The 15,215-nt window shown below is 31.7% G+C and overlaps 1 protein-coding gene across 3 annotated transcripts in view; it reads right to left on the bottom strand.

The window, feature by feature from the left end:
* Positions 1-15,215, bottom strand: part of CNTN5 (contactin 5) — a gene marked incomplete at both ends in the record, with an annotated part of 772,249 nt that overhangs the window by 305,694 nt on the left and 451,340 nt on the right. For all 3 annotated transcript variants that reach the window (XM_079707897.1, XM_079707896.1, XM_079707895.1), the window contains one exon: positions 1,051-1,232. In XM_079707897.1, the coding sequence (XP_079564023.1) occupies positions 1,051-1,232 (182 nt within the window). The remainder of the gene's footprint in view (positions 1-1,050; positions 1,233-15,215) is intronic.

A 15,215-nucleotide genomic window follows, 5' to 3' on the forward strand; every position in this document is an offset into this window, starting at 1 on the left:
TGAATTTCTAAAGGAGTTGTTACAAATAAGAAAAGGAAAACTGGTTGAATTCAGATATTAATATTTCAAAATACTTTTTAAAGTCCCTGTGAATAACATTAAGTTTTTTAGAAGAACTGATCTTGAGATACAGTGACAGTTATAGCTGCTGGCAGATTCAGTTGAATATGAAATTTGTTTGATTTCACATTGGAAACATCTGTATTTGCTTGTATCAGTGCGCTGCATTATAGTTTTCCTCTGTTTTTTAGTGTCTTCATCTGAGAAATAAGAATATTATCACTTACCCTTTATGTATAATGTATATTATAAAAGCAAATATGAAAAGTATTAAATATGAAAAGTACAATTTGTGATTCAGAGAAGTAAAGATGATATTGTACATATTTTTGAAGTAGATTTTCCCAATGTTACACATAACTTGTTATCTCTGAAATTTTTGGACAATATAAACACTTGTAGGCTGTGAAGTTTATTTATTATACAGATGCATTAATTTAGAGTAGGGGCAGCACATTTTGTCTGTAAGGATGAGATAGCAAATATTTGAGGCTTTGCAAGTCAGCTGATCTCAGTCTCAATTACTTAATTCTGCCTTATCAGTGCAAAAGCTGACCTAGGCAATATGTAAACAAAGGGGTGAGGCTGTGTTCCAATAATTTTTACTTACAAGGAAAAATGACAAGTAGGATTTGGTTCATGGGCATTAATTGTGACTTCTGATTCAGGCCACGGGCAAGAATAAGTTAATAAAGGTTACAAGATTTGTAACTTAGAGGATGGCTTTGGTGCTGGGAATGTATCTCATTTTTAAGGTTATCAATTCTTTATGTTGTACAAAGAACCTTATAATTCCCCATTCATTTTTAATTTAAAGTATTTCTGTGTGTAGGGCAATTTTACCTGATGCTTTGCCATGTAAAAGAAACATGATTATAAATTATTACTCATTTTTTAATGTAACTAACAAGCAATATTTAGTTCAAATTAGTTTGTATTTTCAGTTTGACTCTTGGGACTAGAACATCCATTTTTGCTGAAAACACTTACTGTATACTTGTAATTGTCCACGAAAGGAATTTTTTCCACGTGAGTTTTCAGCTCGGCACTCATATATGCCTGCATCGTCCAGCTGCACATTGGGTATTTCCAGTACTGCCTGAGATTTACGCAGACGTGCTTTACCAGGAATATAACCATTAACCTTCATCCATGTGATTGCTGGAACTGGGCTACAATAGGGAAGGAAAATACCATTAATACACTTTCCACTATTAAGAACATAGATTCTGTTATCTGGTAATTTAAGCACTTAGTAGGCTGAGTGCAATAAAGTGTCATCACAATTAAGGACCATGTGCTAGTTGATAACTTCACTTTCCATGTGGATCGTCTGGTAAGTAGTTAGATTACAAGGAGGATAGTTTCCTTTTCTTTCGTATTTCAGGAAAGCAATTCAGAGACTCTCTCTCTCTCTCTCTCTCTCTCTCTCTATATATATATATATATATATATATATATATATATATATATATATATTCATATATATATTCTACTTTATTTTTTTAACTTTTTAAATTTGTTTAAATGGCAAAAGTAACTTGGATAAATTACAAAATAATATATGCTTATTATAAAAGTTGAACAAAAGAGTCAGGAAAAGTGAATTAAGAACTTTTTTGCTCCCACCCCTTCAAGTATCTTCTTTCTGAAAAAAGAAATACAGTTAGCAAGTAATTTCCCACCTTGTCACGATGATGCATATATAAACACATATGATGAGATATTTTATTAATAAAATATCAAATCCAAGACCAACTCCTGACTTATTCCGGCTAATAGCTGCATATTATTTCCTTGTATAGATGTATCAGAATTTAATCAACCATCCCCTCTTGTTAGACATTCAGCATAGTCCCAACCTTTTTCCTTTTTTTTTTTTTTGCTACTAAGAACTAATATTTCTATAAGCAACCTTGTACATATATCTTATACCATTGCTTTTCATTTTCTACAGCATTCACAAAAGTGGAATTGATAGATCAAAGGGCATGCACATTTTTCATTTTAATAAGTACTGCCAGATAGTTTTCCATAAATATAGTAGCAGTTTCCACACCTATAATTAATATATGAGACTGTTTTCCCATATCTTTGCCACTACGTTATGTGATCAATCTGTTTAATGTTTGTCAGCATTGAAAGGTTAAAAGTGGCATTCTGTTAAAATTTCTCTGGACTCTAAGAAAGTTGAACACCTTTTGATAATTATATTGACTATTTGAATCTGCTTTCCTGTGAATTGTTTGCTTATGTTATTTTTCAATTATTTCTTTCACTTTTCTATTTGCCTGTTTGCATTGTTTAATTTCTTAGAGTTCTTTGTGTATTAGGACTATTATGACTTTGTTTCTCAGAAAAATTCTTTCTCAGTGTATTGATAGTTTATGATGGTATCTATGATACAATTTTATAAATATTTTTGGGAGAAACAAATATTTTGGAGTTTCCTTCATGACTTCTGAATTTTTGTTTGCTTGTAAAATTATCTGTAAACCCAAGTTTATGTCCATATTTCCTTCAGCGTTTCTGGTAGCATTTTTTAAAAATTATTTTTAAGCAGTTGGATCTTTAATCCATCTGGATTATATTCATGTTTTTGATGTGAAATAGGAAGTGCAACTAATTATTTTAGCACCCTTAAAACTCTTTTTCCGACAATTTTTGAAATGTTGCCTTTGTTATATAATTGGGTCTCACATGCTTAAGTCTCTTTTGGGCTTCACTGTTCTGTTCCACTGGTTTATTTATTACTATCTACATTTAATGTACTTTATGCTCTGGACCCAGTCTGCTTTTTCAGTTCGATTTCTCACTACTTCCTTCCATATCTCCTGACACAGAAACACAACTTTGTGTGTTCCCAGTAATATCTGTTAAAATGCTACTAATTCTTTGAGACCCATTCTAAATGCCTCCTCTTCAGTAAAGTCTTTCCTTATTTGTGCAGTCGGCTGGGATTTTTTTTTTTTCTTTTAAACATCAAAGTGCTTTGTGTATATGACTTTGATGTTTTGTAACATTTTACGATAGATTATAATTTCTAAATGTAGGATATTTTCCACTAATTTTCCTGACTGAAGCAATAGCAATATTCACTATTATAAACAATGCTATGATAAACACCCTGTTTATTTTTTAACATTTTTCTTATTTGTTTCTTAGGAATAAAACATAGAATTGAAACGGCTGTACTAGAGTTGAAAATTTTTGCTTCAATATCCAGGAAAACTGAACCTTGCATTTTCAAATAACACTTACATTGGCCTGATATATCATTCTTTTAATGTGTACAAGAATGGATTTGATATATTTTTAAATTTAAGATTTTTGCATCTATATTCAAAGGTGAGATTGTCTATACTCATTAGGTTTGTTGGTTTGCATGTGTGCATATTTGTTAGTGAGTTAGTGGTTGCTTTGTTTACAAGCTAGCATTGACAGATTTGGTATCATAGTGATGGGTGATAGCTTGGTAAACATGCCAGAACATTCCTATCTCCTGTTCTGATAGCTTAAATAGTAGAGAAATTATATGTTCATTAGAACACTGATAGGACTCACAAAAATTCACCTCACCTGCCACCATCAGTAGAGTTAGTTTTTTTAAAGTGTTTTCAATTTCTTCCATGTTTTCTTTAATTATTTGTATATAAATTTTTGCTTGGGTCAACTTTGGCAATTCATGTTTCCCTAGAAAATCAAGTATTTCATCCATAATTTCAATGTTTTAGCAGTGAGTTATATAAATACCAATTGTTTAAAGGTTTAAAAAATTCTTCCACCATAAGTGGTCACATGTTTTAGTAGTAGTTAAGCATGTATTCTATATCCAGACTTCCCAGGATAAAAACAGCTCTGCAACTACAAGGTTTTTTTTTTTTTTTTTTTAAACAGATCTTTACTCGAGTATAATTGCTTCACAATACTGTGTTAGTTTCTGTTGCACAACAAAGTGAATCAGCTATATGCACACACATGTCCCCATATCCCTTCCCTCTTGAGCTTCCCTCCCATCCTCCTCATCCCACCCCCTACGTCATGGCAAAGCACCGAGCCAATCTCCCTGTGCTAATGCTGCTTCTTCCCAGTAGCTATTTTACATTCAGTAGTGTTTATATGTTGATGCTACTCTCACTTCATCCCAACTTCACCCTCCCACCCCATGTCATCAAGCCCATTCTCTATGTCTACCTCTTTATTCCTAGCCTGCAACTAGGTTCATCAGTACCGCTTTCTTTCTTTTTTTTTTTTTTAGATTCCGTGTATATGTGTTAGCACACAGTATTTGTTTTTCTCTTTCTGACCTACTTCACTCTGTATGACAGACTCTAAGTCCATCCACCTCATTACAAATTACTCAATTTCATTTCTTTTTACAGCTGAGTAATATTCCATTGTATATATGTGCCACATCTTCTTTATCCATTCATCTGTTGATGGACATTTAGGTTGGTTCCATGTCCTGGCTATTGTAAATAGTGCTGCAATGAACATTGTGGTGCATACCTCTTTTTGAATTATGGTTTTCTCAGGGTATATGCCAAGTAGTGGGATTTCTGGGTTATATGGTAGTTCTATTTTTAGTTTTTTAAGGGACCTCCATACTGTTTTCCATCATGGTTGTATCAATTTACATTCCCACCAACAGTGTAGGAGGATTCCCTTTTCACCATTCCCTTTCCAGCATTTATTGTTTCTATTTTTTTTGATAATGGCCATTCTGACCAGCATGAGGCGATACCTCATTGTAGTTTTGATTCGCATGCAACTACAAGTTTTTTAATATCTCGTTTCATTTCTTCAGTTACCCCAAATGTAAAATATGGTAGAAATAATAATACATAGTTCAGAGTGTAATTATAAACATTTAATGATTTAAACTACTACCTGGCACAGAGCAAGTAGGTAAAAAATTGTTTGCAATAATATGGTGATAATATTTGTATCTTCTTTACAATTTTAATGGTTTGAGTATGTGCTTTCTCAATATCTCCCCCTCCCCTTTTTACCATTCTGTGTTGGTTAAGGGCATGATATACCAGGGAATACAACAAAATTCAAACACAAAGATGCTATGTAACCTTAAGAAAGTTATCTAAGTTCTATGATCTGGCTTCCCCATCTGTAAAATAAGGGTGTTCATTTGTCCTTTCACAATGAAAATATCTTGAGGGCAGAGGCATCATTTCTCTTGTTCAGCAGTATGGCCACAGTGTCTCATAGCGTGCTGGGCACATAGTTGGTAGTTAATAAATGTTTATGAAATAAATGAATGAATAATTCTCATAACATCACTTTGAGCATTAAGTGAGCTAAGTTCTTAAAAACTGCTTAGCAAAATACATTGCAAGTAGTGAGTACCCAATAAATGTTAGTGACAATGATTAGTTTTGTTAAAGGTTTGTCTCTTTTACTGGTCTTTAAAAAAACATTTTTAATTTTTAATTTTTTAGTGTGTGTTTTAGAGTTTCTATTTTTTACTTCCTTATTCCTGTTTCTTGATTAGCACATTTATTATTGTACTCTATTTTTTTTAGCTGGAGGTGTGATATAGTTATTTTTTATGGTTAATAATAAAAGTATGACTGCTTTTACCTCTGATATCAGAGATAACCACATGCCATATATTTTGATATGCAGAGATAGTGACTTGTAGTTTCTGCTTTTTGGAACTTGTTAAATTAATCATAAATATAGAATGAATTATTGTGAAAGTTATATGTCCTTTGAAAAAAGAAGGTATATTTTATTTTTGATAAATGTTTTAAAATTAGCTTTTAGATAGCTTTTGTTAATTGTTTAATTCAAATATTATTATTGAATAATTTTCAGTGAAGTTATTAGTACATGGAATTGAGTGGAAGCAAACAAGTCAGAAGCCAATTAGATATTGAGATGACTACATTGCCAAAGAAACCAAGTGTCTCAGTTTAAAACAGCAACAAATCTTTGAGCATTTGAGCCTTAAACCAAATTTTAAGCTTCCAAATGTAGATCCACAGGAATTTGAGTTACAAAATCTGTACAGCCCCCAAGGAGGGAACACTCCTCAATACACATTTCAACTGTGGCCATGAAATAGAACAAAAAAATAAAAATGTCAGAGAGGGAAGTCAAGATACCCTGGAGGATAGACAAGGTAAGTTCTTACAAAGAGTAATATCAGTGTCTAATTAAGAACTCTCTCATTCTTCCCACACACAAAAGAGAGAAAAGCTTTACAATGAATGATCTTACAGGAGAATTTCATATTTGTGATGGGCCAGTGAGTAGTTTGGGGCTCCTGTTCTTCTCTTTTCTGAGTGGAATATTTTTTCTGTGGATAATAAACTTCTCTTTTAAGTACATATGTTACAGAATCAAGATGATCCATATCTAGACCTGATGGAGATCTGGAAAACTTGGACTTGAGTGGATGCAGAGGCCAGATGAGATTTGCTTTGTCTCCCTTGGGAAAAGGAACGAGAGCATTCAATGTGTTGGAAGAACTAAAATATTCTTCAGAAGAATAGATTAACTAAGTGTTCAAAAACCACATTTTCCTTTTTCCCTAGACACATAATTATGCCTCATTTTTCCAGCATCCCTTAGGTAGGGGCATGGGATTGAGTTCTGGTCAATAGAATACAGAAAGAACAATGTACCAAACGTGATCCAGGAACAAATTTTCCACATGATCCTCCATTTTCAATTTTCCTGGGTCTACTGGATAGATGTTAATGTCAATGGTAACTCTTGCAGAAATAGGTATATATAAAATGCTTTTATGTCTTTGTTGTAGGGAGGAATTAACTTTTAAAGCAACATATAAAACATTGCTACCCATAAAAATATTTATACATTTGACTGCGTTAATACTAACAATTTCTTTTTATTAAAAGAACACAACTGGGGAGGAGTTACTTGCCACACAAATAACTGACAAAGCCTACAGATTAAATAAAGAACTCTTACAAATGTATAAGAAAACAACTCATAAAAATGAGAAAAAGACAAAAGAAAAAAAAACAAATTATCAAGAAACATATGACAGCACATTGAATCTCATTAATAATCAGGGAAATGCAAATTTAGATTACAATGAAATTTTATTTCATGCCTAACAGATTTGCAAAATGTAGTACTTTGAAAAACCTGGTAATTGTAGGCATGGATGTCAATCAAGAAGAAGTCTTATACACATGGTAGGGTTTTACATTTGTACAACAACTTTGGAAAACTATGGGAATCATCTTACTAGTGAGAATAATTACATATTCTATGATCTGGAAGACCACTAATGAGATGGAATGGAATTACTAATTACAATCCCCAGAGAAACTCTTGCACATGTCCACAAAGTATAATGTACACTATTTTTATAGTGGTATTTAAAAATAAACCTTTTTAAAGATATCATTTACCAAAAATAAAATAAATCTATTTAAGTGTACAGTTTGAAGAGTCTTGACAAATGTACATGCCTATTCAACCATCACCTTAATTTGGTTAACAGGATATAGAATATTTCTTTCACCCCCAGAAGTTTCCTCATGCCCCTTCCCTATCACCCTCACCTTTGTCCCAGGTGATCAATTATCTGACTTCCATAATTTAAGATTACTTTGTCTTTTTTAGTCTGTAATGTAAATTGAATCATACAGTCTGTACCCTTTTTAGTCTGGCTTTTTCTCTCAACATAAGATTTGTGAGATTATGTTGTTGTGTGGATCAACAGGTCATTTCTTTTAATGGTTGAGTAGTATTTTAGTACATGGATAAGCCACAATTTGTTTACCCAGTCTTCACTATTGGACATTTGGGTTGTTTTCAGTTTTAAGCGATTATGAATAAAAACGCTTTGTACATTCATGTACAAGTGTTTGGTGGACACATTTTTATGTCTCTTGGGTAGTAACTAGGAGTAGAATTTCTAGGTTATATGATAAGATAAATGTTTAATTGTATAATAAACTGCCAGACTATTTGCCATAATAACTATATAATTCTATACTCCCACCAGAAATGAATAAAATTTCCAGCTGTTTTACATCCTTGAAAAATACTTGGTATTGTCAATCTTTTAAATATTATTCAATATGAATAGCCACATGTTGCAGTACTATTTGCTCAAAATAGTACTCTTTCCCTATTGAGTTACTTGGCATTTTTGTGACAAACTTATCTTTTATGTGTGGGTCTATTTATGGACTCTCTTTTGTTCCATTAATCTGTAAACCTGTCTTATGCCAGTTCCTCACTTTCCTGATTACTACTGTTTTTAGAGAAAATCTTGAAATCAAGTGTGTTAAGTCTTTTATGTTCATTCTTTTTTTTACCAAATTGTTATGGCTATTCTATATTCTTTGAATTTTAATGTAAATTTTAAAAGTAGCTTGCTAATTTAAGTTTCCTGGGATTTTGACTGAATTATGTTGAATTCATATGTGAATTTGGGGAGATTGACATCTGAACACTACTAAGTGTTGTAATCCACAAACATGGTATATCTCCTCAGTTATTTAGATATTCTTTCATTTCTCTCAGCAATATTATGTGATTTCTCAGTGTACAAGTCGTGTGTATATTTTGTATAGTTTATCCCTAAATATTAACTTTAGTAATTTTTGGTAGATTCTCAACATGGTACACGTACATATCTACAGCATCTGCAGAGACTGTTTTACTTCTTCCTTTCCTGTCTCTAAGACATTTTATTTCTTTTTATGGCTTATTTTAATATCTGTGATCCATTCCCATTAAATGTTGAACATAAGTAGTTAGAGAAAAAAAGAGAGAAAAAGAAAGGAGGATATTTTAGTTTTTACCATTTAGTATGATGTTGAATATATATATATACATATATATATATATTTTTAGATACCCTTTTTCTGGCTGAGGAAGCTTCCCTTTAATCCTACATTGTTAAGCATTTCATTAAGTATGTTGAGTTTTGTCATATGCTTTTTCCGCACTAACAAACATGAATGTAAGATTATTCTCTTTTGTTTTATTCATGTGACAAGTTACATTAATTGATTTTTAAACTTATTTATCTATTTATTTATTTATGGCTGCATTGGGTCTTAGTTGCTGCGTGCAGGCTTTCTCTAGTTGTGGCGAACAGGGGCTACTCATCAATTGTGGTGCTTGGACTCCTCATTGTGGTGGTTCCTCTTGTTGTGGAGCATGGGCTCTAGGTGCACGGGCTTCAGTAATTGTGGATCACGGGCTCTAGAGCACAGGCTGTTAGCCGTGGCACAAATGTTTAGTTACTCCACGGCATGTGGGATCTTCCCAGACCAGGGCTTGAACCCTTGTCCCCTACATTGGCAGGCGGATTCTTTACCACTGCACCACCAAAAAGCTCACATTAATTGATTCTTAAAAGTTAAATCATTTCTGTATTCCTGAGGTAAACCTCACTTGGCCATGTGGTATCATTTCTTCCTTATGTGCCTGACAAAATACATCAGTGAAGCTATCCTATTCTAAAGTTTTTGCAGTTGGGAGGTTTCTAATTACAAATTTAATTTCATTAATAGATATGGGATAATTCAGTTTTTTCTATTTCTTCTTTTGCCAATTATGCAAATTATGTCTTTTAAGGAGTTTATTTAGTTTAATTGTAAAATTAAATGTTAAACATTCCCTTCCTGCCATTTAATGTTTTAGAGATATAGTGAAGTTTCCTCTTTCCTACTTGATATTGATATTTGAATTTTATCTCTTCTTTTTAATGTTTATCAATTATATTGACGTTTTCTATAAGAACAGCTTTGTATTTCATTTTTTCCCATTGTCTGTCCATATTCAATTTCATTGATATCTGCTATTTAATCTTTCTTTCCTTGTATTAACCTTTTTATTTTTTTTTACAGTACGTGGGATTCTCACTGTTGTGGCCTCTCCCACTGAGGAGCACAGGCTCCGGACGTGCAGGCCCAGCATCCATGGCTCATGGGTCCAGCTGCTCCGTGGTATGTGGGATCTTCCCGGACCAGGGCACGAACCTGTGTCCCCTGCATCGGCAAGTGGACTTTCAACCACTGTGCCACCAGGGAAGCCCCCTTGTATTAACTTTAATTTTAAATTGATTGACGTTTCTAATTGTTTAAGGTGGAAGTTTAGACCATTGATTTTCAAATTTTCCCCTTTTTAAATATATAAATTTACACTTAAGCATTACATTAACTATACCACACATTGTGTTTTCATTATTATTCAGTTCAAAATATTTTCTAATTTCCCCCATGATCTCTTCTTTGACAATTTGGTTATTTAGTTGTGTTTTCTTGAATTTCCAAATATTTTAGTGACTTTTCAAGTATCCTTTTGTTATTGATGTACAGTTTAATTTTGTTTCAGTTAAAGATTCCACATATACACAATATATGATATTTGTCTTTCTGTGTCTGATTTACTTCACTCAGTGTGACATGATATCACTTATATGTGGAATCTAAAAAAAAAAAGGGTGCAAATGAACTTATTTACAAAACAGAAATAGAGTCACAGATGTAGAAAACAAACTTATGGTTACCACAGGATAAGCAGGGGAAGGATAAATTGGGATACTGGGGCTGACATAAACACAGTACTATATATAAAGTAGACAACTAATAAGAACCTACTGTAAAGCACAGGGAACTCTACTCAATACTCTGTAATGGCCTATAGGGGAAAAGAATCTAAATAAAGAGTGTAAATATGTAAACGTATAACTGATTCACTTTGCGGTACACCTGAAACTAACACAAAATTGTAAATCAATTATATTCCAATAAAAATTTAAAAAAAAAGAATATATTCTCTAAATTTTCAGTCCTGTAATAAGGAGTGATACGTCTTTTATGGCCTACCGTATAGTTAATTTTTGTGAATGTTCTATGAGTAGATTTTTTAAGTGTGTTCTGAGTTAGTGGCTGTAGTGTTCTTTAAATATAAATTATGTCAAGTTGGTTAATAATTGTATTCAAGTCTTCTGTTCTTTACTGATTTTCTGTCTTTTTGTTCTAGTAATTGATAAATTACTAGAGAAGAATGTTACTTCATTGATTTTCCATCCTGCTATTCTTGTAATTTATAAGTTACTAGAGAAGAGTGTTAAAATTTCCAATTATAATTGGGGATTTGTCAATTTCTTCTTTAATATCAAATTTTCCTTCATATATTTTAAAGCTTTGTTATTAGGTGCATATACATTTTAGATTTCTAATATCATCTTGAGAAATTAATCTTTTTATTATTATGAAGAGCCTATCTTCATATTAGGTAACTTTCCCTGTGCTAAAGTATACTCCCTGATACTAAGATAGTAACTTTAACTTTCTTATGAGTAATGTTTATATCTTTTTTATCCTCCTGCTTTCAACATATATACTCTTGATAAATGATAGATAGATAGATAGATAGATAGATATACACACATATTTAAAATGGGATTCTTGCAGATAGTATATTATAGTATTATAGGGTCTTGCTTTTTCATACAGTTTGACAATGTCCACCTTTGGTGTGTTTTAGTGAATTTACATTTAATACAGTTATCTATGGTAGGTTTGAAGTCTAGTTCTCTTTCTACTCCATCAAGTTTTTGTTCCTTTTTTGACCTCTTTCCTTTCCTTATTTTCCTTTAATTACTTATTATTATTATTTTTTAGCATTTCATTAAGGCCCTCTATTGATGCATTAGCTATAGCCCTTTATTCTTTTTATGTATGTATTGTTGTTCTGAAGCTTGGAATATGAATCTGACAATATTATGCTCACTTGTCTCCTTTCCCATATTTTGTGCTATTTTTATCATATATGTTATTTCTACATACTTTATAAACCCTCTACCACATTGCTATTATTTTTACTTTAGAGAAAAAAGTAGAAATTAGAAATTTTAGAAATTAAAAAGAGAAAATATATTTTCTATTTACACACGTTAAAAAAGAAAAAGAGTGATTTCTAGCTTTTCATTCATTTGTGGGGATTGGAGTTTCCAAATAATATTTGTTTTCCTTCAGCTTAAAAAACGTTCTTTATCATTTCTTATAATGCTGTCTACTACAACATATTATTCAGGATTTGTGTTTTATTTGTTTTGTTTTGTTTTTGCTTGACCATGGTTTTATTTTGCTTTCATGTTTGAAGAATATTTTCACTGGAAAAATAATTCTAGGTAGACTATCTTTAAATTTTTTCTTTTAATCATTTTTTTTAGCAATTAGATTATGGTGTGCCTTATACTGCTTGTATTTCATTGAGCTTTGGAGATCTGTGGAGTTATGTTTTTCAATAATGTGATAACTTTTGACCATATTTTCAAATATTTTATGCCTATCCCTATCTTCTGGGGCTAAACTTCCATATATATTAGATAACTTAATGATTGTTCTATTGATTTCTTAGGCATAATTCAATAATTTTTCTCTATATATTTTATATAGTTTCTATTGCTCTATCTTCAAGTTCATTCATCTATTCTTCTGCAGTGTCTAACCTGATATTAAGCCAAACAAATAAATTTTTAAATTTAGTCATTAATATATTTGTAAGAGCTGTTTAAAAATGTTTGTAAATGTATAATACCTGATATTTCTCTGTGTTTTTTGACTGATTTTCTCCCGTTTATAGTTCTTTTTTTTTTTTTTTTTTTGCTTCTTCATATTTCTAGCAATATTTGTTATACCCTATACATTGTCAGGTAGCTGATTTTTTAAATTAGTCCCTTAACAATTGGTAGATTTTGTTCTGACATGCAAATTTACTTGTAGCTCAGCTTAATCCTTCCGAGGATCGTTTGTAATCTTTATTAGGATGTGTTCAGAGTAGTCTTTATTTTAGGGCTAGGTTAACCCTTGTCCTAAGGTCTGGTCTTTTTTAGGTTCTCTGGTGAATTAACCATTTGTTCATAAAATTTTATCACTTTGATTGGTTGGGGTTTTCATTTCTTTTGACTCTGTGCATATCCAGTATTTTTTCAGCTTCCTGGTAGTTTTTCTTCTCCAGTAGTTTTTCTTAGGGTGTGAAGTCTCACTCTATGCATACACTGCTTATTATTTGGTCTAGTACTCAATGATATCCCAATGTAGATTTGAACAAATCATCCTCTGTGTTGCTTTCCCTTTCTGTTATTGTGCCTTATAAATTTCAGTCAACTCAGCCTCTCTGCTACCTTTTCTCTGGCTTTTCAGCTCACTGAGACTGTTGTGCTCTTCTTGGGTTCTTCCTCCCTAGGTCAGTTTGTGGTAAATGTTTCCTGGTAGAAAGCTGGAATGATACACATTCATTTTCTATTTATTAGACAAAGTAAATAAACTACAAATACCCTCAACAAAGGTTGTGGAAACAAAAGGAAGTCATGAGTGATTACATATATTATAATATGAATTTAGCAATATTTTAAAATTAAGAAAAAATAAAGGATATTTTGATATATATCCACATGTTATAAGATAATTTTGTTAAAGCAAATCACAAGGATGATAAACAAATACTTCAGGCTGTTGGTTCCTCATAAGGAAAGGCAGGTGGGATTGGTGAAGACCACACAATGACTTAGAGATTATTGTTACTCTTGCTACTGTTTTCATTCTTAAGTTTGTTGCAGGGTTCTTAAAAATTCTTTTATATTAAAGATATGTTACATTAAAATGTATAGATCAAAAGTGTCTGATATTTTTATTTCTCACTCAGGTATTCTCAGACATAATTGTCATCCTTTTCCAAATAAAAATTTTTGGATAAATAAACCTACTTTAACATCTAATTTTCTTTTTATATTCATTTTATTATCATCAGGTTCTATAATCACTATTTGCTTATGTGATGGCATTTCTAGTACAGCTCTGTTTTTTTTTAAATAATAGATGTGTATCTAAAAGAATTTACATGAAGTCATTCATATTTTCCTATGAAACTATATGGTAATATAGGTTTTCAATTCAATCTTGGAGGTCAATTGATTTCTGACACTTTACATTAAGTTTCTTCATCTCTACATTTACTACCAGTTATTTAATCCATACATAAATAGTTTAATGTAGTAGAGAAGTACAACTGAAAAGAAAGCTTAGTTCTTTAATATTAGAATATTCCCTTCTTGATATTATTTTCTTATATCAAGATTTCTATATTTTCTCCTCAGTAAAATACAAAATTACTGAACTAAACACTTATCTTGCATGACATATTTTTTCTGTCTCTAATCTTTACACCATTTCTAGCTTAGTTTGTGTTTTGGCCTTAATAAATGGAATTATACCTGACCCTTAATTATTTATCTAAGAACATACTACCTCAAATAGTAATGGTCAAAGTTAAAATTGCCATTCTCTACTTTCTTAAGTTTTTAATGTCTTAATTTTCAGTAGTATATTCATAGACTTTCTGACTCCTGTTTGAATCATTCTAGCTACTTTATTTTGTAGTAAAATCTTAATTCCTATGCAACACCTCTTTCAATCTCCCAGGGAAAGAACTCAGCATTAATAGACAAAAAATGTAAGATGGAAGGCAAGGCTGTGGGATAGTGATGAGTAGTTTCAGGTTATGAGATTGCAGGGGACATGAGAATACAATTCTGGAAGTAGGAAGAAAAAATTGCACTTTGATGGCATAAGAAGGAAGAAGATCTAGGAAGGAAAAAATAAAGAAAACTTCAGTATTAAGAGTGATTATGGTCAAAGCTTCAACAGTTTCAAGTGTGTTCATTAACTCCTTCAATAAAAATTTTCCTAGTCCTTACTGCATGCCAGAACTGTATTAGAGGTGAAGATCAATAAAATAACTGATAGAATGCATTAGGGAATTTCTAACAATTATAAAGGCCAAAAAATGAACTAAAGGATTGAAATACAAAAGGAGATGGCATTAAGAGAACATAGTCAAGAAGACTGTTTATATTAGACTGGAAGGTGAGGGAATGCAGTCCAGAAGAGAAGAAACATGAAGTGAGCTTTGAGGGTTAGGAATATTTATCTAGACAGCAAAAGTATGTTCCTCACAGTGAAATCCATGTGCATAAACACAGAAAAGCAGGAGATAGCATATCAGATTGATGGAACATCACATAATGTAATGTATGTTACACTGCATGATCTGTGCAGGAAAGTGTTAGTAAGTTTATGAAAAGTGCATGCTTTCCCTTCAAAAACAAAGATATATTAAATAAATTTTCA

Source organism: Hyperoodon ampullatus (assembly GCF_949752795.1).
Source record: "Hyperoodon ampullatus genome assembly, chromosome: 7".
Lineage (NCBI taxonomy): Eukaryota > Metazoa > Chordata > Mammalia > Artiodactyla > Ziphiidae > Hyperoodon > Hyperoodon ampullatus.